This window comes from Sipha flava, unplaced genomic scaffold (genome assembly GCF_003268045.1).
Source record: "Sipha flava isolate LNK unplaced genomic scaffold, YSA_version1 38_pilon_pilon, whole genome shotgun sequence".
In the NCBI taxonomy this organism is placed as follows: domain Eukaryota; kingdom Metazoa; phylum Arthropoda; class Insecta; order Hemiptera; family Aphididae; genus Sipha; species Sipha flava.
This window is the reverse complement of record NW_020273099.1, coordinates 887,965-910,630: the sequence shown is the minus strand read 5'-3', so window position 1 is coordinate 910,630 and position 22,666 is coordinate 887,965. Positions and strand designations below refer to the sequence as shown.

The window sequence follows — 22,666 nt, the reverse complement described above, 5'->3', positions numbered from 1 at the left end:
CCGATTGTTACAGGATATATATATATATATATATATATATATATATATATATGTATTTATATCTGACACGGTTCTGAAGAAATCAAATCATTTGATACGAAAACAGCGAGAATAAAAACAAAAATTGATGATACAAATAATCGGTAAAACTTGTACTATTACGTACCATGGCAATTTTTTCCGACCTTTCATTATTGCCCAAATCAGTATTTTGTCTCGTGCTACCAACAATGCACGTTTGCGCCATTGCCAATAATACAGTAAAAATCACGTACGTATAGGCAAGTGCTATATATAATGATGTACAGTAATAAAATGGATATCCAAGTGATTTCAAAATTTATGAAATAAAATATATTCCCTTTTAAGAAATAAAAACTTAAATAAAATGACAACGGTTTACAAATGGAGTATTAACTACGTTTTGAAAAAAATGTTTACCCTCGTTTAATTATGTATTTCATGGATTTTTTTTTTTATTCTATAAATGTGTATATTTTTCTACACAGACAATGACTCGTTTTGACTAACGTTACAATATCGGCTTAGATGATAGCGTGTAAATATTTGTCATAACGTATAACAACAGTCGATCGAGTATGGTGATGGCACGATGGCGTAGCAGACACCCCCAAAACAGTAATAGAGGGAACGTCAATATTGACAATGGTAAATTGCATAAGGTCAAACCTCGTTTTTAAACCGCAGTTCGATTTCTTTTTTTAAGAAATGTTTAAATATCGACTTTTCATCTGCACATAATACAAAACTATCCGTGTTGATTCAAAACGAAGTTAATTTTAGCTTGCATTACAACTATCGCACGTTGAAAAACTTTTCCTTCTATCATATTTGCTTGTAAGCATATCAAAAAGCATTTAATTTTCGATAAACATAAGGTTATAGTGTTCGGTAACAATATAAAATTATACGTACATTTTTATAATTGATCACCATCTAAATAAATTTAAAGTAGTTATAATGTATTTATTGGTAGCTAAGTTAAATTTTGTTTCAATTATAATATTTCAGCACATAATTATATATTAATATAGTTGTATGTGTTAATAATTTTTATTTAAATGTCCGGTTATGATCTTACGTAACAACATATTATACTCATTAATCATTGTTAAGTTGTTCATTGCATACGATGGGTAAAAAAGATAGATTATAAATTAAACAATGAACAACTTAAAGTATTTTAAGACATAATAAAAATAAAATATATTACGCTAGACTAAATATTATAATCACACAATAACCAATAATTTTATTGTAAATAAACTTTACTACGTATATTTGTACAATATCAACCTTACATTTTTTTTAGTTTTACTTCACGATTAGATAGGTTCATCAATTATTCAAGTCTCTATTTTATAAAATATCTTAAGAAAAGGATATTTTTCTTTTATGCTGCTCTGAACAATGGCTATCGAGAAAAAAACTTGTTTGGAATATTGTAGATATAAACGATACGAATTTAAACAATAGTAAAGTAACAAACTATTTGAAGCAACCATATAATATTTCCTTATTGGCCAATGATTTATTACTTACCATTGCATCATTTTAAATAAGCTCTATAGTTTTATTTGTTTATTTGTTCTCAGTTTTTGCATTTATGTATAATTCAAAGGCTCAATGTTTGTCGTGGACTTGAAAATGCTCTCAGAAATCAATTGTTTTTCATCCTCTCTTAACTCCCATCTATTTTTTTTTCTCTATCCGCCTTTATATTTTAATTTCCTAGTCGTTCTTTTGTGCAGTAACTGTTAATGCAGTGAAAAACAAGAGAATAAAAAAAAAAAAACGGCCAATACACCAGATCGTCTACCAATTATCATAAAAGACCGGATATTCGTTTTAAGTATTTTCGATTTTTGAAACCTTTTTATTTTTTCCCCTCCTTCAATTTCAGACGTACACTGCTTCCCTATTACAAAACTGATAATTCCTCAAGTAAATTGTTTCGTTTTAGAACATTCCTTTACTGTTCGCTCACAAAGCATTCCTCGAGTTGTTTTTGATAAGGGGACATGGACATTTAAATACCCTACCTTTAAGAGCAGGGCAAATCTTCTTCCATACTGTGAGACATCCACAACGATGAAACTGTCCCAATGCCAATTCCATGTAAAACAAAGGCAATCCACCGAATACCAACATCACCACATATGGTATAAGAAATGCACCTAAAATCATGTTAAATAACACTTTTATTAAAATAATTTTATTTTAGACATTTTAACAATGCTATAATATTACTATTACATCTCATTATAGGCGATGTAAAATATACATTTAATAATTACAGTAATAGTATAATTTGTCTTTGTATTTATTATAAAATATTATGAAAATTATTACCACTCTTTAATTAAAGATATATATATATATATTAAAGATTAATCATAATTATTTGTGTATAATCAAATTTTAGTGAGTCATTCGATGTACAGTTTAGTAGACAAGTATAATATAATCTCACTGTGTTTATTAATTGTATTATAAAACTCTAAAATGTTGATTATTTTGATATTTTGAACTACTAGAATTTGAATTGATGGAAAAATAATAATTAATACAAATATTAGAATAATAACATTCACTTGTATAATAAAATATAATACATTAACAATGCTTTTTTTTACCTTAAAATAAAAATAATACTTAAATTTAAAACTTAAATGCTAGTTTTGTTTACTTTTTGATTAATATTTTTATATTACTTTGTTACATAATAAATCTAATGATAATATTTTGATTTGTAATTTAGAAAATATTTATTAACATTCTGCAATTGGTTATTTTTCTCAAAGATGATAGAACTACTAAATGTATTATAAATTTACATACTAAATATTAATTATACATGGTCTACATAATTATTCTGCAATATTTTTTTTTTCTCTATAGTCTGCAATTTCAACGTTTTGTATTTGTGACAACAGATTAAATAAAGTTACCAACAAGAACCGATTTTGATATACATTTTTAACGTATAGATTACACTTTAAAAATACATTTAGTCTTTTGAACTTTGAACCATATTAATATTTATATATAAAAATATTTTCGTTACAATGGAAAAACAGCAATAGGAATACGATTATTTCCTTTTAAATGTAATGGGGTTGAGTTAATGGATACAGTTTATCGCATCGGGAAACACAGAGTAAATTGATTTCACAACTACACCACTTCGGTAGTGTACATTCTAAGATTAATCATAAAATATAGTTCTAAACATGTATGTAGTCCGTCCTCTATATTGTCTAGAAATAGTTTTGTTGGAATATGCATTAAAATAACATCAATATATTATAACTTATCATTCGGTTAATGTCAGTGTCGGCCTGTCTATTCAGCAAAGATTTCCTTTTGTGATGCCAAACATCAATCAATATATTTACATTATAAAAATTTACTTTTTGAGTAAAATTATCCAGGGCTCGGATATATTGACTAGACTTGACAAAGACTTCAGACACATTCACTTAACAAGTTGACATTGCAATACGCCAACCATGGCTGGTATGTAAAATGTAAATAAAGTAAGTAATTCAAGTATCACATATGAGCTTTTTAACAAAACTTGTAGTATATCTCGTGAAAAAAATTATATAAAAATTACAAAATTAAATAAAAAAAAATTGAAAAAATACCTCTTTAGAGTACTTTCAGGATTTTATATTTTCTATCCGATATTGTAAGTTATTTTTTAGTACGCTTAAAATATAAAAGTTATAAAATACTTAAACAATTGTATTATTGCTATATCAGTGAAAACCAAAAAATATATTTTAGTGTTGAATATAAATGTAATAGATTGTTGTAGGTAATTAAAAATATTTTATTGAGATGAAATCAATTGAGTTTCAAAAAAAATAAAAAAAATTTAAAATAATATAATTTTATAATTACGTACAGTACATAATTTATTACTAATATTGTTTCAAAAAAAGTTTTTGAAAAAATAAAAAGTTAATTTTTGTATTTTCTGTAGTTAAACTTACAGTCAAATTCTGAAAATAACCAAAAGTTTCATGTTGAGTCTTATTCTATGTATAATATTAAACGTCAATAAATATATTATACTGACATTAATTTTTAAAAAATTTTCATGTGAATGTTAAGTATTAAAAATTTGTAATTGACTTAAAACAAACATTTTTTGAAATATAAATTCTAAATTCGCTATAGAAATAAGAGTAACAACCAAGTAAAAAATATACATATTAACATAACTATACAGGAATATATTGTAGGGTTAAGTAAATATTTTATTAAACTTAATAATGTATATTCTTAATACATATTTTTTTTATTAATGGTAAATAATTATTTTATTTTAATAAAAGTAAGGTCCTCAGCCCAAGACAAGTGTTAAAAATAATATAAATATTTATATATAAAATAATAATAATGAAGTACAATCTATGAAGAAATAAAAAAAAAAAACTGGATGGAGATTTGATTAATAATTTTAAGGGTAGTTAAAAGTAGGGATTTCATTAACAATACACGTAAGATGATAAATAGAAGAGTTTAATAAGTACTTTGGTGAGAAAATGCAGTACAAAAGAGAGGAGTGCTTCTCATAAGGCGAGGAGGCAAGGGCGCCCGCAAGATAAAATCACGGCCAAATGTAAACTCCTACACGAATAACCTTTTTACCTGAATCATCATTAAGTGTAAACTCCAACACTAATAACCTATTAAAATTTTTACCTGAAAATCAAAGATATTGTAATTTCCTACATAGAATTTTTTCCTTTACGAAGTTGGGTTCAGAGTATTAGAGGCTAATTTTAGGTAGTGTACTAGCTGGGTTCCGGATTTTTTCAGATTCTACACGAGTTGGATCCCGGATTTTTCTAGATACTACACTAGTTGGGTCCCGGATTTTTATAGGTACTATACTATTTGGGTCCTGAATTATTTTAGGTATTACACTAGTTCCTAAATATTTTTTGGTAAGTACTACATTATACTAACATTTTCCTTCCCATTTTAACAGACTTAAGACTGTCTATGATTTATTTAGACCACAGGTATGGTTAAAAATGTTTTTTATAGTTTTTTTTTTTTTGTTTTTTAGTTTCTTTCCATTAAAATATAAATTATTAGAATTGTGTTGGTAAAAATATAAAAAAATTAAAAATCAAGTATAAAAATACATATTATATAATATAATTATAGCCATATAGGTAAATGAAAAAATATTAAAAATTTTAAAATCATTATATAATATAAATTAAAATTAACGGAAAAAAACTAAAAAACAAAAAAAAAACTATAAAAACATTTTTAACCATACTTGTGATCTAAATAGATCATAAACAGTCCTAAGTCTGTTAAAATGGGAAGAAGAATGTTAGTATGATATAGTAATTACCAAAAAATATTCAGGAACTAGTGTATGCCTAAAATAATTCAGAATCCAACTAGTGTAGTACCTATAAAAACTTGCGTACCATGATTTTCGTCGAGGGTACATGCATAATTATAAAATTAGGAGGTGAGTACACGCCGTTTGTACCCTCTACTACACCACTGGATACAATCATACTTGATTGTTTATCGTATATTTGAAAACTATTATGCAATTTAGAAAATGTAATCCATACATTTATTTCTTCAAACTTATGTATTTTTAATTTTTTTTTTTTAGTTTGTTTAGTTTGCTTAGTTGTTAACATTTTAAATTATTTAACTAAGAACTTATTTATGAGCCAAACGTTGAATAATTATAAATTGTTTATAAGAAAAATTAAAAAAAACTCATAAAATGAAATTGAGAGTAAATATTTCATAAATTAATTGAATGTAGTTGAATATTAAATCAGAAACAACGTTGTGTTATAAGGTAAGGTTATATACCCTATTTTTATTACACTTCAAAATGTATTAAAATTAATTACTGTATTATTAAGCCATTTATTTTTAGTTTTTTATAATAAAAAAGGAAAAATAATTTTAGTTTCAACAAGCTTAGTTTAAAAAATAAAATAAAAATATATGTTGCACAATTTGATCCTAGAGTTTCAAAGTAACTTTAATAGTATTTTAAAGAGGTTAATCAACACTTATATTTTATCATAAAGTTTTCTTGAAAGCTTCGTACCACGAAGGTACAAATATATATTTAGACTTATTGCTTCAAAAATTTCACGGTTGCCGTAAACTTCTATCTCATACTACAGCACATAATTCAGAATAAAAATGTAATCTGTTATTTAAAAATCATGTGTATCATTCAAAATGTATACTGGTAGTTGAATAAAGAACTGTGTCCATTTTAAATATGATTCAATTAAATACTTAAGAATTAATTAAAATTTAGAACTAAAAAAACCTTATCGTTTAAAAAATTTTAATTAATTTTAATCAAAATTTACAAAAATGTAAACAGGTATTGATTTTAGGAGTTTTGTCTAAAGTTTTTCTTAAAACCATTAATGCTATAATACTATGTACTATATATGTTCATAATATATATAAGTATCTTTTTTAAAATACTTTTATCCCATTTTTGGGTAAAAACTAACAAACTCTTAGTAAATAACTATAAAAATTTTAAAACCATACAATAATTATTACCTCCACCGTTTTGATAACAGATGTATGGAAATCTCCAAACATTGCCTAAATCAACAGCGAATCCAACTACCGCCAACAAGAATTCGATTTTCTTCTTCCATGTCTCTCGAGGTGGCAGAGGCCTTCTAATTTTCTTGCATTTATTAGATCCGCAAAATGTTGTAGGTGTACCCATCATGGCTGCTACCTCTTCGTCGCCATCTTCGACACACTCATCATTTCCACCCCCTCCTTCCATATCTCCCTCGCCCTCACCCATCACCATGTCACTGAAATCAACATGAAACGTGCAATATAAATGTATTTTTATATTTTTACATATCACATTAAAAAAATATACAATATTAAATTAAGTATATTGATTGTTTTAAGAAAAAATTTAAATTCTCTATCGTTATGTTTTTTTTTATTTATTGTACTACTGGTTTTTACTATGTAATTCTTATATTTTTTGATTATTTTTTCATAAATAAAATTACTTGATCTAATTAATGGAATACTCGATTTAAAATAAAATAAATGTTAACGGTTCGTCAATTATTATTGGACAGACGTATTTTAAATCTATTTGATAATTTAATTTTTTTTTTAGCTACTGTATTTATTTTATAAAATAAGTGTGTCAAAAATTATAGTTAAAATGATTTGTAACATATGTTATTATTGAATAATATTCAACTGAAATGGAAATATTTACAAAAAAAAAAAAATTTCTTGACTTGAGAGATTAATATTTATTCATTTCTTACAATGTTTATTTGTGTTAAGCAGTTGCATACATTGTATTTTCAAAACTATAGTTGTGTACTATACGGCGAGCTATTGAAATCACTATGTTTTCATTATATTCGAAAATTGATTTATAACAAAAAGTAGAAAAAAAAATCATCTATCATTCGAATTATAATCATTGAAGTTTTACGAAAAGTTTGAGAAAAAATACGAAAGATATTTATAATAATATATATTTATCGTTTGTAAATGGCCAGTGATTGATTTGTTCACGTCATCATTCCAGGACTAGGTCGCCAATTGGCTCCAACCAGACTGTGCAGATCAAGGAGAAATTCTGAAAATGTTTGCCGCCAAATATCTCAAGATCGCATTTGCGTGCAATGAAAGATTATCAAACATTATTTTACGCGCAAAAGACGTATAATAATATGAAATGACCAACCGGCATTGGGGTATACGAGGGGATGAACGTAATCCTTTACAAGTCGTACTACGTCGTGTGGCATTTAGCCGGTGCGGTAAGGGCGGACGTGAATCGTTTGTCACTCACAGGTTCCCCATAGTTGCTGCTGTTCTTGACTGGCGTGTGCTACCGCCGTCACCGAGACGACATGACCTTTCATCCAGCCCACCCCCCAACCCATTATCCGGTAAACAACATCCAGCATTGGTAATAATCAAAATCAACGAAAAATCTGTTATCAGCCGTCATGTCTTAAAGGTATAATTGGCGCATTACATACGAGTATAAATTCATCTAAACCTTGCCGTAATAACAGAACGATATGACGCGTAAAACCTATATACCTCATACAGCTACGATTATAGGTACATCGGAAACATTTCACAACTAAACCTTTGAATCTGGACTGGATTTCGAAATCGTCCTTACTGAGTAGTTGTAGTAGTATAGATATATTATAATATAAAGGGTATTGGATTTTTCATATACTATAAACTTTTCTATTATTTATAGCCATTTTCGTTATGTCAATATGGTTTAATTTCTTTGGTTAAATATTTCCTTAATACTGAGCTCAACCATTATTTTATACTAATATACAGTGTATCCCATAAGTCCCGTATCTCCCTTAATATCTCCACGGGAAATGAATATATTTAAACGTGGTTTTTTTTACAACACTTAGTATGGAAATTCTTATTGAATGGCATAAAATTAATTTTTTTTTTAAAAATTCAAAAATTCAAAAAAAAATTTATTATGCATTTAAGAATTTTCAATTTTTGAGATAGCCATTTTCTTGATCATATTTTTTAAAACAGTTCAAAAAAAATATTAAAATTGAATAAAAATTGATCAAGTTAGAGCAAGATATGTTTTTTAATAATTATAACAAAAAAATTAATTGTTTCAAATTTCAATAATCTAGTGCTTTGGCCACCTAGGTCGCCCGACTTAACACCAATGGATTCATTTTAATGGGGTTATTTGAAAAATCTTGTGTATCCATTGTGTTCATTGGCTGATCTCCGTGACAAAATTGAACAAAATATTCAAAATATTTTACGTAAGACATTAGAAAATGTTAAAAACGCTTGGGTCCAATAACTTCAGCTCTGTATTACAAATAATGGAGGTCTCTTCGAACATTAATAAAAAAAAAAATGTAATGCATTATTTTCGTTTTTATGTAATAAAATCTTTTTTTTCTATTAACAATCAAGTTTAAAAATATTATATGAATTTTAATTTTAATGTTTCCTAAAAGCTCCACTAATAATAAGATATTTACAGATTGCCATAAAAAATCAGCGTTCTAATCGAGATTGATTAAATCGAGCAATTCGTGTTTTTCTAGATAACAACTATAATTATAATTATTCAAAATTATAACTTATATATATGATAATAATATATTATATTATTATAATGAAATACATAAGTATTCATGATTTTTTAATTTTATGTATTCACAAACTACTTTTAAAATCTTTAAATAAAATGTTCTAACAATAATAAAAACATGTTGATGACACGATGCAAAATATACCTAATATAAGAAATTATAAGTACATCAAAATATTTTATTATTACCATTAAAATGTTGACTAAACAAATACGGTTGATAATAATTTATAATGTGTTTACTATAATTTAACAAATTTAATTTATTAATTAATATTAATTGGTTACAATTTTATTTCATAGTTTATCATGTAATTTATAGACTTTTCAAAAAGCAAATAAATACACATGGTGTACATTATTTTGTGAAATTTGAATTTAATTAGGGTAAATGTAGTATTTAATTTTTATTGCGATTTACTATTGTAAATTTAATGTTTATTATCTAAAATTACTACCATTTTCTAATTTATTTTGGCTTTAACAATATATCACAGTAAACAATATTTTATAATAATATTATTAACTAGATAGTAAGTGTTGTAGATTGATCTTTACTCATAATTTAGTGGTCACTGTTAAGTGGAGACTCTTATAAGTGATAATTTGTATACTTTGTTCTTTTGTTTTGAATGCAAATATAATAGTATTAATACCCGCACAAAAAAGATTAAGTAATTTTTCTTATAAATGAGTTAAAACAATAATAAGTTTCAATTAATCAACATAGTAAGATAATCTCATCTAGATAAATTCTACTAACACATATTTAATATCTAATTAACCATTAATTGAAATACCGTTAAGGATATATATTTAGTTGCATCGGTCAATACTCTTGAAGTTATTATTTTTTTATGTATATTTTTATATCTAATACTCCGTTTATATTGTTTCTATGATTTAATGGTTGCTTAAATTATCCATAAGACAATAGTTAAAGTGTGACAATTTTTTTTTTATTTTGTATAATATATTTATGATGTATATATTTATATAGTATATGAGTTTTAACTTCATTCCTAATTAGGTTAAATAAAAATAAGTTGACGTTTTTGTTTTGATTAAATAATTAATTAAAAAAAATAAACGATACGTTTGTGCTGGATATAACATAGTTCAATAATAATGTCATTACGACTTACTTATTATTTTCACTTTTAAACAATCGAATTCATTTATGAGCTGTTTTAAAGTATGAGTGTAATCATATTTTTTTTTTTTGTTACTAAGGATTGGTGCTATTTTAAAATATTAGTCTATAGAGGCCTACATGTAATCTAAAAGATGTTCAACATTCTTACCACAACAACTTCAATAAACTTTGTTGTCGATAGTATCCAAAATATATCTTGTACATGTATTTCAGTGTTCTATTGAGTTACTTAACTGAGTACAGGAATACTTAATTTCAAGGATAGTTGCACAAATAGAAAACATAAGAATACGAATACGAATTCTTAATACTTAAGAAAACTTAAGAATACGATAATTTAACGACCTAGAAATTAGTTGTCAGATAGAACAGTTGTTTAACTACGATCGTGTATAAGGATATGGTATTTTTCCGATTTTATATCGAAAACATTGAACCAAAAGGTTATTAGTAAATGTATGTTTTATATCTTTTGAATTAAGAAAAAAATAAATTTTACTTTATTATATCTTTTTTACTTGTTTTACAAAATGATTGCTGTTTTTGTTTACATAATTATAAATTAACTACTTTCTTCGTCAGATTGTTTGAATAATTTTCAATAAATATTTTTTTCTTAATTAAAGTCTTCATGTGGTTAGGTTTTATTTAAATAATTACTGTGCCATTGTAATATTTTTTGTGTTACATTCAATTTATATGATTTATGAATAAAAACTACTGTACTAAAGTTTATAAGATAAATAAAGATAAAAAATAGATAAAGTAATGTTGTTCTATAACTTCTGTTACACAGAAGAACAGCATTGGTTCAAACGAAAAGTCGAGCTGAAAAATAATTGCTGGACACGAATGTAACAATACAAAAAAAATATTATTATGTTTAGATTAAAAAAAAATAAAAATATTGTATTGGCAGTTATTTCTTCAAATTACTGGAAACTAAAAAAAGTATAGTATTTTTATGAATATTAATGCATTATTGAAAAAAAAACATCTTACATCCAAAACAAATAATATTTTTATATTAAGTACCTTATTCATAAATTAATATGATTAAGTATGAAAATATCAACTTAAAATCATAACAAAAAGATTTGTGCAATCCATCAAACAAAATATGATGTTATCTTCACACAGCACAGCATTTACTTGTTTTTGATATATACACTGAAAGAATCCAGGTATACAATGATTATAATTTAAAATAGTTTCCTAGGTTGCGATTTAATGCAACCACTTTGCAAAGACTTGAGAAATAAATAAATTCATGAGCTTGATATAGCCGAGCAACAATTCTCATACATTTATTTCAAAAATACTTTAAATAAAACACTACTTTGTTTCTTATTATTTAAATTGTCTGTTTCATTAAATAATCCATTAATAATAACAGTAACAGCAGACAGAAGTAGGATAAGAAAAAAAAATGGGTAAACTCATATGCTAATCGATATTTTCTAATTCAATTCTTGGTTTGTCCCCTTGTTGTAGAAAACGTTATCATTGTCGTCAAGGTCGATACACATGTAGCTTACCTTTTCACAATAATACCAGTTTAATATACACATATATATATATATATATATATATATATATATATATATATATATATATATATATTATCATAGGTCATAATATTTTTCTTGAAAATTAAAAACAATGCTATTCTCCATTTCGATTTAATAAGAAAGTCATAATTTACACAATAATTAAATTGTTGATTTCTTTATTTTTTTAATACTGAATGTTGATCGAACATAATAATATTTAGATAAATTTATAAAATAAAGGCGTGTAGTTTATTTTTTGAATGCCATGAGTAAAGCAAAATATTTATATCCGAAACATGTTACAGTTCTTTAAAAATTTCTCTGAGAGCACTATTTTATAGCTGTAACTGTTATTTTTCATTATAATTATAAGTTTAATGAACACGCCTTTATTTTATAAATTTATCTAAATATTATTATGTTCGATCAATATTCAGTATTACAAAAATAAAGAAATCAACAATTTAATTATTGTGTAAATTATGACTTTCTTATTAAATCGAAATGGAGAATAGTATTGTTTTTAATAAACTTATAATTATAATGAAAAATAACAGTTACAGCTATAAAATAGGGCTCTCAGAGAAATTTTTTAAAGAACTATAACATTTTTCGGATATAAATATTTTGCTTTACTCATGGCATTCAAAAAATAAACTAAAATTTGTAATTTAAAACTAATTTTTGATGAATTTTCTAAGAAAGATAAAATAAACCCATTATAAAAATGCATATACAACTTAAATATTTTACATAATTTTAACAACCTGTTCATATCGATTATTTTAAAAATTAATCAAGTAATGGTCTTCAATTTTCTGTTATAAGAATTACCAAGTAATCTAATATAATATTAATATTATTAGATTATTAAATATAAATTAATATTATATTTTATGCATTAGTCATTTTTACGAATAACTATTATGACTAGTATTTTAATAAAAATAATGAATTTAAAATGTACACAAAATGTTCCAAAACATTTCATAATTATATCCATAATTAATATATTATAGAATAATTGTTTAATTAAATGTTTTAAAATATCGACTTTATTTTAATTAAATCTTAACTATTGATATAATTTTCAAACATTATGTTAGATTCATAAATTTGAAGGTAGAAATTCTAATTTTTGATTTATACATTATACATCAGTATTTTATGAAAAATCATTATTCCTTATTTTGTAAAGGAACATCTAAAATAAAATTAAAAAAAATAATAAATTAATAACAATGTAGATAACCTTTGATTGAACCATCAATATTATTCTAAAGTTATAAAAAATGTTTTATCACACCAAATGCTTCGATAAAATTGTAAAACAATACTAAAAAAGAAAAAATTTAATATAAATTGAATAATTTCCTTTCAGTTTCTTTAACCAATATTATATTAAGCCATTTGTCTTCGTTAACGATATAAAATATTTATATTTTATACGAATTGAATCAACTATTTTTTTTGGTATTTATAATTATTTTAATACTTTAAAAAATAAATAAACCTACTTACGTTTATAATAAAAGTATCAACTTATATTATTATAAATATTTTTAAAATAACTTAAATAAATTAAAAAATACATTAGTTTTCAAATAATTAATTAATAATTATCAACATTTAATATTTATTTCTTCAGACTAAGATAAAAGTTAATTATTTATAAACATTATTAAAATAAAATGTATTTATAAATAATTTTTTTACAATCTTAATTGAAATATTATAATTCCTTCTAAAAAAAAAAAAAATCGGAAAATCGGATAGATACTATTTATTTTAAAAAGTAAAAAAGAAAATTAAAATTAAATAAAGATTTCGTACGTATTTGATATTATTAAACAATCAAATAGTATATTATTTTTCGTAAAACGTTACGACAAATAATTACATAAATAATATTTATATATATATATATAAAATATTACAAATGCCTGTTAGTATGTTTTTTTAAAATAAACTAGAATTATTAAATTAACGAAAAATAATAATAATTGCAATGTGAAAATATTACCTGTTGGCGGTCTAGTTTGCGAGAAGTGACGACCAAGGAATGCATGGCGCGTGCCGCCGATGCAGTAGTGTAGCTGTTACCGGCGCGCTAAATACACTGCGACCAAACTCAAATCACCCAAAAACCGTTAAAGCCCAGACAATATTATATCCCTGTATAGTTGCCCGGTGTCCCATGTATATATAGTGCACGGAGTCTGAAGAAGGGGCGGAAATAATTTACGTTCGAAACAGCATGCGCACAACCAGATATCCATCCACAATTTGTAAATTTTTACCTTGTTAGCGTACACGAGTAGCGAAAAAGTAAACGACAAAAACTTCATTAATCAAGATATTTATAATTTACGATAAAAAAAAAAATGAATAATACGTTAGCAAAAACTCCCATGATGATTGGTCATGTAGATATGACTATTACTCTCCTGATGTATATTAAAATACACTCAATATTTTATAAATTGCCTTTATTATTGTTTAAACAATTTTGTTCACTTACTAACCGATGTATCTTTTTAACATTTAAATAATAATTATTGATGAAATTGAAAAAAATATATATCCGTTCGTTAAAAACAATTACAATGGACAGACTAAAGGCGACTCATAATCATGAGTCTAATATATACATTAATTTATAGTTATAGGTTGATTTATTAAAAATACAATTTTATTTTTAATTTACTCTCGTAAAATTTATAATCAACCGTTATTATATATAATTATTTATGTTTAACAAGAATAATATTAATATTAATGACAATAATAACAAATTCCAAAAATAAATATTCATATTATATGCAATTTTTAAATTTATTATATGAATTAAGCTAGGCTGTATGAAAATTTACGTATAACTTACTATCATTGATTTTAAATACTAGTAATACTAGTATTTATAATTAATGGTACTATTATACCAACGTTGTATATAACATGTTGAAAATTTAGAAATAAAAATATTTAATAATATATTAAGAATGAAAATTTTATATATGAGAACGTCGAACACATCTAGTCTTGTCATGACATTTAATTTTCTCAAAATATTAAAATAAATGTTATAAAAATTAACTTCAAAAAATTTTTATTTTTTTTTTTACATTTTAAAGGAATTATTTAGTTTGAAAAAAAACAAAATGCAAAATTAATATAAAATAATAAAACAATAATGCATACACAAAATATTGATAGTTAACTCATATAACATAAGCTTTATATTATCCAATACAATATATTTTACATATATTTATACATGTAGTTAAAATAGTAAAATAGAATGCAATGTACTCGTAATAATTAGTTTACCCATATTCTCAACTATTATTGCCTATTGGATTGGAACGTTTTTATCAAACTGTTGTAAAATAATGCAACAATATATTTATTTTATTTGTCTTTAAACAATACATGTAGCACGATTTGCTTTTAATTTTTTTCCGAAAGCGAGAGAATAAATGAACCATAATACTCAGAGTTAAATTAATATTCTATTTGATTTGCATTTTTTAACTGTAGAATGCAGTCAATGCAGATACCAAAGTATGATCAGATATTTATGATATAAGAATTCATTTAACTGTAAATTATATAAGATTATTGAAAAAAATAGTAAATAAATCCATTTATTTATTTTAAACACCCCAATATCCTATTATAATAAATATTTAATAATACGATTTTAATATATTTATAATGAGCATATAATAATATATAATAATTGTAATTTATTAGCTTAAGACAGTGATAAATAATAGGAAATATATATTTTATCAAGAAACAATTTCTTACTTGATAGCGATATCATAAAAAATATGTAAAATAATATCACCCTTTATTTTTATTACAAATTTTTTTCTAATTTAGTTATGAATTTAAATTTAAAGTATTATTTTATAATGTAAATTAATTAATTCATTAATTAAAATATATATCAAAATTAAGGAATTTTTCAAAATATTAATTTTTCAAAGGCTTATAAAAATTTTAAAGTCTGAACATATTTCTTAATAATTAAGATCATTCACAGGATCGGTACATAAGGTAAACCAAATTTCTATGATTTTCGATGGATCAATTGAATAAAATACAAATATAAGCTAGCCAATATACTTTATTTATGCCTGAAAATATAATAGTGTATGAACTAAAGTACTTTTATAACTTTTAGTATTATTTATGTAACATATGACCTGACTTTGTAGTTTTTTCTATACTCCATTGATAATTTTCGAGTGAATTCTAAATTCACATTACGTATGAAAAGTAGTAAATCATTATATTTTGAAATACAGTCGGGTCAGTAATAATATTCATTTTGCCTATTATTTTAATTTCACAACTATTATTTTACAATTGAATTAAACTATACCTCGTACAACAAATTAATTTAAAACCAAGAGGATTTTCGTTTACATAAAAATCATCAAGATAACTAGATACCTATATTAAAAAAGGATGCTATCATATATTCGTATCTTATCACTCACTTTCTATGAATATTAGTTCTCCAGTAAAAATTATAAAAATAATTGTTATATAACTTGTATATAAAAGAATTATGTTAAAGAAATTAAATTTTATGATTCTTTCCAATATTGATTATATATAATATTATAGTATGTTCACAATTAAGAATAACGTTAAATATATAACTTGCATTTTTCATAATTTTCAAAACCATGACAAAGATTTAATCGTGTGCAGTAAATTAATCTTTTTAAAGTGTATTTTTTTATTTTATTCGCTGCACCGTAATCCCTTTTTAATAAATAGCTTGAGTTATTTTTAAAACCAAACTACCTTTTTATTCAGAAATTAATAGCAATACAAATTTTTAGCGAACTTAGTAGCGTTTATCTGTTATTATATTTCAACTGTATTACTGTAAATATTATCATAGGCGTATCCAGGGAGCGTACAGGATTTTAAACATTCCTCAATTCAAATTTAGCAACTATGTTTTTTTTTTCAATCCAATCTATAACAATTACAGTGAAATACCATACATTTTTTTCAGCAATTTAAACACCTTTAACTTTTAACTTTAGTTTCACCTATACGTACTTGATCATTAAAACCATATAAATCATTTACCAGTAATATAATTAACATTAAATAAAGATCAATTGATAAATTGTCAACTATTATTTTCTAATTCAGGAAAGTTTTTTGAAAAAATACGAATAAATAAAATTCATTCATACTATTCTACTAAATATTGGATTGATACATAATTATTATATTACATAATAATATATAATTATATATTTGTATGTATGTATGTATAAATAACTTAATAAATATCAACAGTAATACTTACAATTTGTACAGAATTTTCAAGTCATAAATATTTAATTACTTATATTATCAACAAAAATTTTAAACAACCGTATGGATCAACGTTAAATATTAATTACAACTTTTTTTAAATTCTCTTATAATTTAGAAAAACATCTGAAAATTCGAAAGAAAATTCACTATCTGTAGACTAAATTATTCAGATATGGACCAAATATCTGATTATTAAATGAAGACATAATATGTCATTATATTAGAAGTAAAAAACTAGCAAAAAAATAAATATCTTTTAAATGTATTTCTATAATACTCAAAAAATGTCCTCTATTATAATGAAGCTGAACCCTATTGAAACTTTAATTAAATAACTTAGCCTTACAATTTTGATATAAGCCCAAAGGTACCTCACCTTAAAGCCAAAGAAAAACAGTTAAATCCAGGATCATCTTCCTGACTCACAGAATGTAAGTTTCTTCGATCGAAACTATACAATCTACGACAATAATGTACTGAACCATTAATTAATTAATCTAGAAAACAGGTTATTATATCATTAAAATTTGGGATAAAGCCGTTGTGGTAAATTGTAAAATAGACTGGAAATCTAGTCCCTTTAAAAAGTCCATACATTCATCAAAATGTTTCTTTTATTTGGTTTAATATGATAAAACAACCAAGAACTTGGTTATAAAATATTAACTACCAATACATGAAATATAAAAGTTCATTAATAAAGCACCATACATCCTTCATTATCCACAATAACCCCTCTAGAAATTTTAGAATGACCGAATGAAGAAATTTCAAACGACACCTATAATATCAACTGTCGGATGGAACTACGAGTACTTTCTGTCTAATTCTGTCATTCACATAATTATTCGTTCAATGTTATCCTAATTGCTCATTGTACTAGAACGAAAGTACCCTGCGGCTATACTATATTATTTATATTGTAAGTGTATATGTATAATTATGTTATTTTTATAATTAAAATAAGATAGATAAAATATTATTTATGTATTTAAAAATTATTTTAAATTTTTAGTTTGGTAAAATCAAAAATTATTGATTTTAATTTTTTAACTAATAATGTATTGTACGCCAAGAAACGATATTGTGCAAGCACATTATCATAATATAAGCTCTAATCATAATTATTAAAATCTTTTCATATCATGAATAAATATGAATAATCTTAATATAAGCAATAATATCTCTTAAAATTGAATATCAAAAAATTAATTATGATTAATATTTTGATTACTTGCATTTATTAACATTTTTATTAAATAATTTCGCGTGATATCATTAAATATTCTGGTTATTTGCAAACTACATTTTTTTTACTAATTGCTAGTATTCTGGATATTATATAAAATAACTCATTTAATTGCATATTATTGTTTTAAATTGTACTTCAATATCAAAGTTATAAATTACTATACATATATTTCAAATCTAAAACCAACATGAATATAATGTTCAGTCGTGGCTGGTATACAAAATAAATATACATCATTGTTTTTACTGTATTATACAATAAACAATAAAGCTTATTAATGTAGAAATTTTGATGTTAATCTCTCTTTTTAAATTACAGAAAAGTATGTGTTATAGACCATTTTTGGGTAATATTCTTAATACATTTTTATATCCTTATAAAGTAAATGTTAAATTATTTAATAATAATATCGTACTTTAATATATACGGTATCTACTGATAAAGCTTCATAAGAGTCATAATGCTTATCGGCAAAGGCTTTTTTAAAAAAAAATTAAAAAATAAAAATTCTTACAAAATTTTTCATGGAAAATACTTTTTTGATAAGAGAATTGACACTAATTTTTATTTTTATTTTAATAACTATTACATTCCTATATAGACTAAATCTAGGGATATTTATAAAAACCGTATTTTTTTGGCTATTTTAATATGATAATAATTATAATACCTAGTAAAAATAACCAATATAAATAATTAATTTAGTTTGATTATACATTCTAAAACAATAATATAATATATTATAAATAATAGTAGAAAGATGAATATAATTAGAAGTAATATAATTTATAATAATATACTGTATAATAATTAACTTATAAGGTAATTTAGACAACCACGTCTTAGAAGTCTTTGAGGTGGACGCATATGTATGCAAATTTAAGTGTAGTTAACCTGTTGATTTATGAAGTGAACTATTAAAATTTTCAGCAAGGACGCTTGGACGATTTTGAATTTTAATTATTTAGAGGTCTTTGTGCAGATTATCATTTTGTATGGACCATAGTGCATTCCTTATTATTCTTAATATTTATTTGAATTTTTTTTATGTATATAGCTATACAGGTACCCACCCCAGATAACTAGGGAGCGTTGTAATTGTTTGTACTTATATTAATATTGAATATTTTTTATGTACGACTGATTTTTTATTAGTATTCAAAAGAACAATGAAAAACGTTGGTATGCTTATTAAAGTTTTGAAGACATGTGTGACCAAAAGGTCAACCTTTTATCTTATGTAACACCGAAGTATTTGATGGACGGCTGCCAAGTTATACATTTTAGATGTAGTGGAGTGAAGTAGCGACGTATATTAAATATGACTACTATACTTTTTAAAGGGTTAATTTGAATTTTATAGCCTTTACATCATTCGTAAAGGCGTAAAATTTAACATTCGTATCATAAGTAAAATTAATAGATTTTGTAGGTTGTTAGTTATTACGACATTACAGGATTCACAATTAATTATTGTATCGTCTGCGAAAAGGACAATGTACATGGTGACAGTGGTATATCAGATATGAAGATATTGAATAAAATAGACCCTAGTTTAGAGCTTTGAGGCACACCAGCAGAGATAAAGTCAGTTCGCACTTATTAAAGTAGCCATGTCCGAGAATCATGAATTAGTGGCACGGATTCTACTTTGATAATATAAAACATACTCTACGTACGTGTTAGGAGCTCGTACAAGTCATGTTTTCCTATTCGTGCTAGCACGGCCATGTTTCAAGATTCTCTTAAATGACGAGAACATTTTTGTATTGACTTGTTATCGTCATTTATTTAGCAAGTTTTTTTATAATATGGTATTATATTTTTTATTTAATACAATAAATTATTAATAATTAATAAAATAATAAAAATTTAATTAAAAATTATTAAATGGTTAATAATCATAAATTGATAAATAAATTAATAAATAACTAAAAGCCTAGCCTGAAGTATTATTATATCTAGTATATACAATGTTAATAGAATTGCGATTGAATATGAAAAATAAAATCGCAACGGAGTATGAAAAAATAAAAGATGGAATACATTGAGAAAAATTAGTCGTTTTACAAAGAGATAATTTATTTTAATATGAGAGATTATTTAAAACGAGTTCTTATTAAACATAGATGTTAAAAAATACTCGTATAAATAATTTGGTTATTATTATTTAATATTATCTAAAATATCTTGATATAAGATATTATTTTTAAAACCGGTATGTTCATATAAAATATTATTGTATTATTGTAACTGTAAAATTTGAAATCAATTGCCAATTGATAAATTTTAATCTACATCCCCCGAATACTTGAAGTTTAGTAATTTAGTATATTTTTACGAAAATCTCTAAGCTTTGAGCTACAATTTTTTTTTTGACAATCAAAAAATATTAAACATAAAATATCGGGTAGCAAATTTTTTGGAGATTTAAAAAATATAACTTTTGACACTTACATAATTTATTATCAACATTTTTATGCAAAAAATAAATCAAAGCTCAAAAAATGTGGCAAAAAATATTTTTATTATTTTTTGTTTATACCAGTTGAATGATTCATAATAAAATAAAATTACATTTGTACAAAATTATTCAAAATTAAATTGTCTATTACAATGATTAAAAATAATTGCTTAGTTGAATAATTATCATTATTTTTTTTATATTTAATCTTTCAGTCATGAAATATTGTTCTGTAATCACTCAAAATTTGTATCACAAATTGTTTCTTTCCTCATTGGTAGTAAGTATTGAATTGTATTCTTCAATCAACTTTATTCCCCTCTCAATCGTATCATTGACAGTTTTCAGTTTAAAGACCTTTTGAAAGATAAGTTTTCACTCCAATGTGACGGGTCATTTAAAAGAATTTCTGTATCTAAATTAAATATTTAAAAAAAATCTAAAGTTCCACTTGAGACGATAAATTAAATTAAATTTATCACAAATTCTGGAATTTTTTGATTATTTTAGATTAAATCGTTTAATTTTTTAATTTCAATGTATTTCGTATATTTCATATTTCACCAATAAAAACTGTTATTAACTTAAGTAAATCTTTATAATCGTTTTGAGATTATGCAATATTCAAATATTCCTTTACAAACTCTCATACTCTTGCTATTTGTAAGTTAATAATTTCTTTAATTTCTTTGTTCAAAGTACATAAAGAAAAATTTTCCTTGTTTATTTATGCCAAGAGTGTTGAAATATTTTTAATTTCGTGTTGCTAACAATTCCAAATAAAATAGAAATTACTTTCAGTTTAACTTTTAATCATAAATATACTTTAAACTCTCCCTAGAAAAAAATCGCAGCTACGACACTGATTTAGATACATAATTAAGACGCGTTTTGTATATATTTATTTGAACAAATCAGTTTTACCATATGTTTTTTTATATTTAAAGCCATCAATACACAATATTATTACATTACCCTTGATCAATAAAACTTCGTTTTTTTTTGAGATGTTTATGAAAAAATGTTGCAAAGATGTATTTCATTTTCGGTACCTAGCTAACTTCTTATGACGTTGAAAAAAATAACCCTATACCTCAATATTTTTCATACTGGGGACATAAATACCCGTTAAATGCGAGATTCAAAAACAACAAAAGGGTTGGTGGCCTTGAAGTCGACACGCGCAACAACTCTTCCAAGACCGCCACCGAGTGTAATCACATTTTAAACGGACGACTGTACGTTATATAAGCATAAATATTAAACCGATTGTACACAATATCACGCGAGTTACGATTAGGTATACTATATTATATTTTAAGAAAAGGCATTCGCAGTTGACGAGCACAGATTAGGGTTGTTTATGTACTTGTACCATACAGGGTCCACGGGGGGTGAGGATGAGATAGGTCAAATTATTATAATACAGCGAAACGCTAATACATTGCCGCCGCCGCCAGGAGATTACGTCAAAATATGTTTTATTCAAAGACAGAACATAATACTAAACTCACCTGTGTGTGCGCGAGTGGGTAACGAAGACGGAGAGAATTCACTATCCGAGAGATAATGTCAAGTTTCGCATTCTAGAAAGCTCTTCGCCGTCATCACCGGACGGTTAAAATAATGCGGCACGTGAATGAGAAGAATCGCGAGTATGCTGCTGCTGTGACGG

At 24.4% G+C, this 22,666-nt stretch overlaps 1 protein-coding gene across 2 annotated transcripts in view; it reads right to left on the bottom strand.

Annotated features, from left to right (window-relative positions):
• LOC112688329 (sodium-dependent serotonin transporter) overlaps positions 1–14,082 on the bottom strand; it is a 35,939-nt gene extending 21,857 nt beyond the window's left edge. The window contains exons 1-3 of one of the 2 annotated variants that reach the window (XM_025561482.1): positions 13,944–14,082; positions 6,610–6,878; positions 2,064–2,198 (exon numbers count right to left, since the gene is read on the bottom strand). In XM_025561482.1, coding sequence (XP_025417267.1) covers positions 2,064–2,198; positions 6,610–6,874 — 400 coding nt within the window. In that variant the 5' untranslated portion in view covers positions 6,875–6,878; positions 13,944–14,082. Of the gene's footprint in view, positions 1–2,063; positions 2,199–6,609; positions 6,879–13,943 lie in introns of those variants that run through there. The other variant, XM_025561483.1, reaches the window with a different exon arrangement.
• Positions 14,083–22,666: the final 8,584 nt, after the last annotated feature.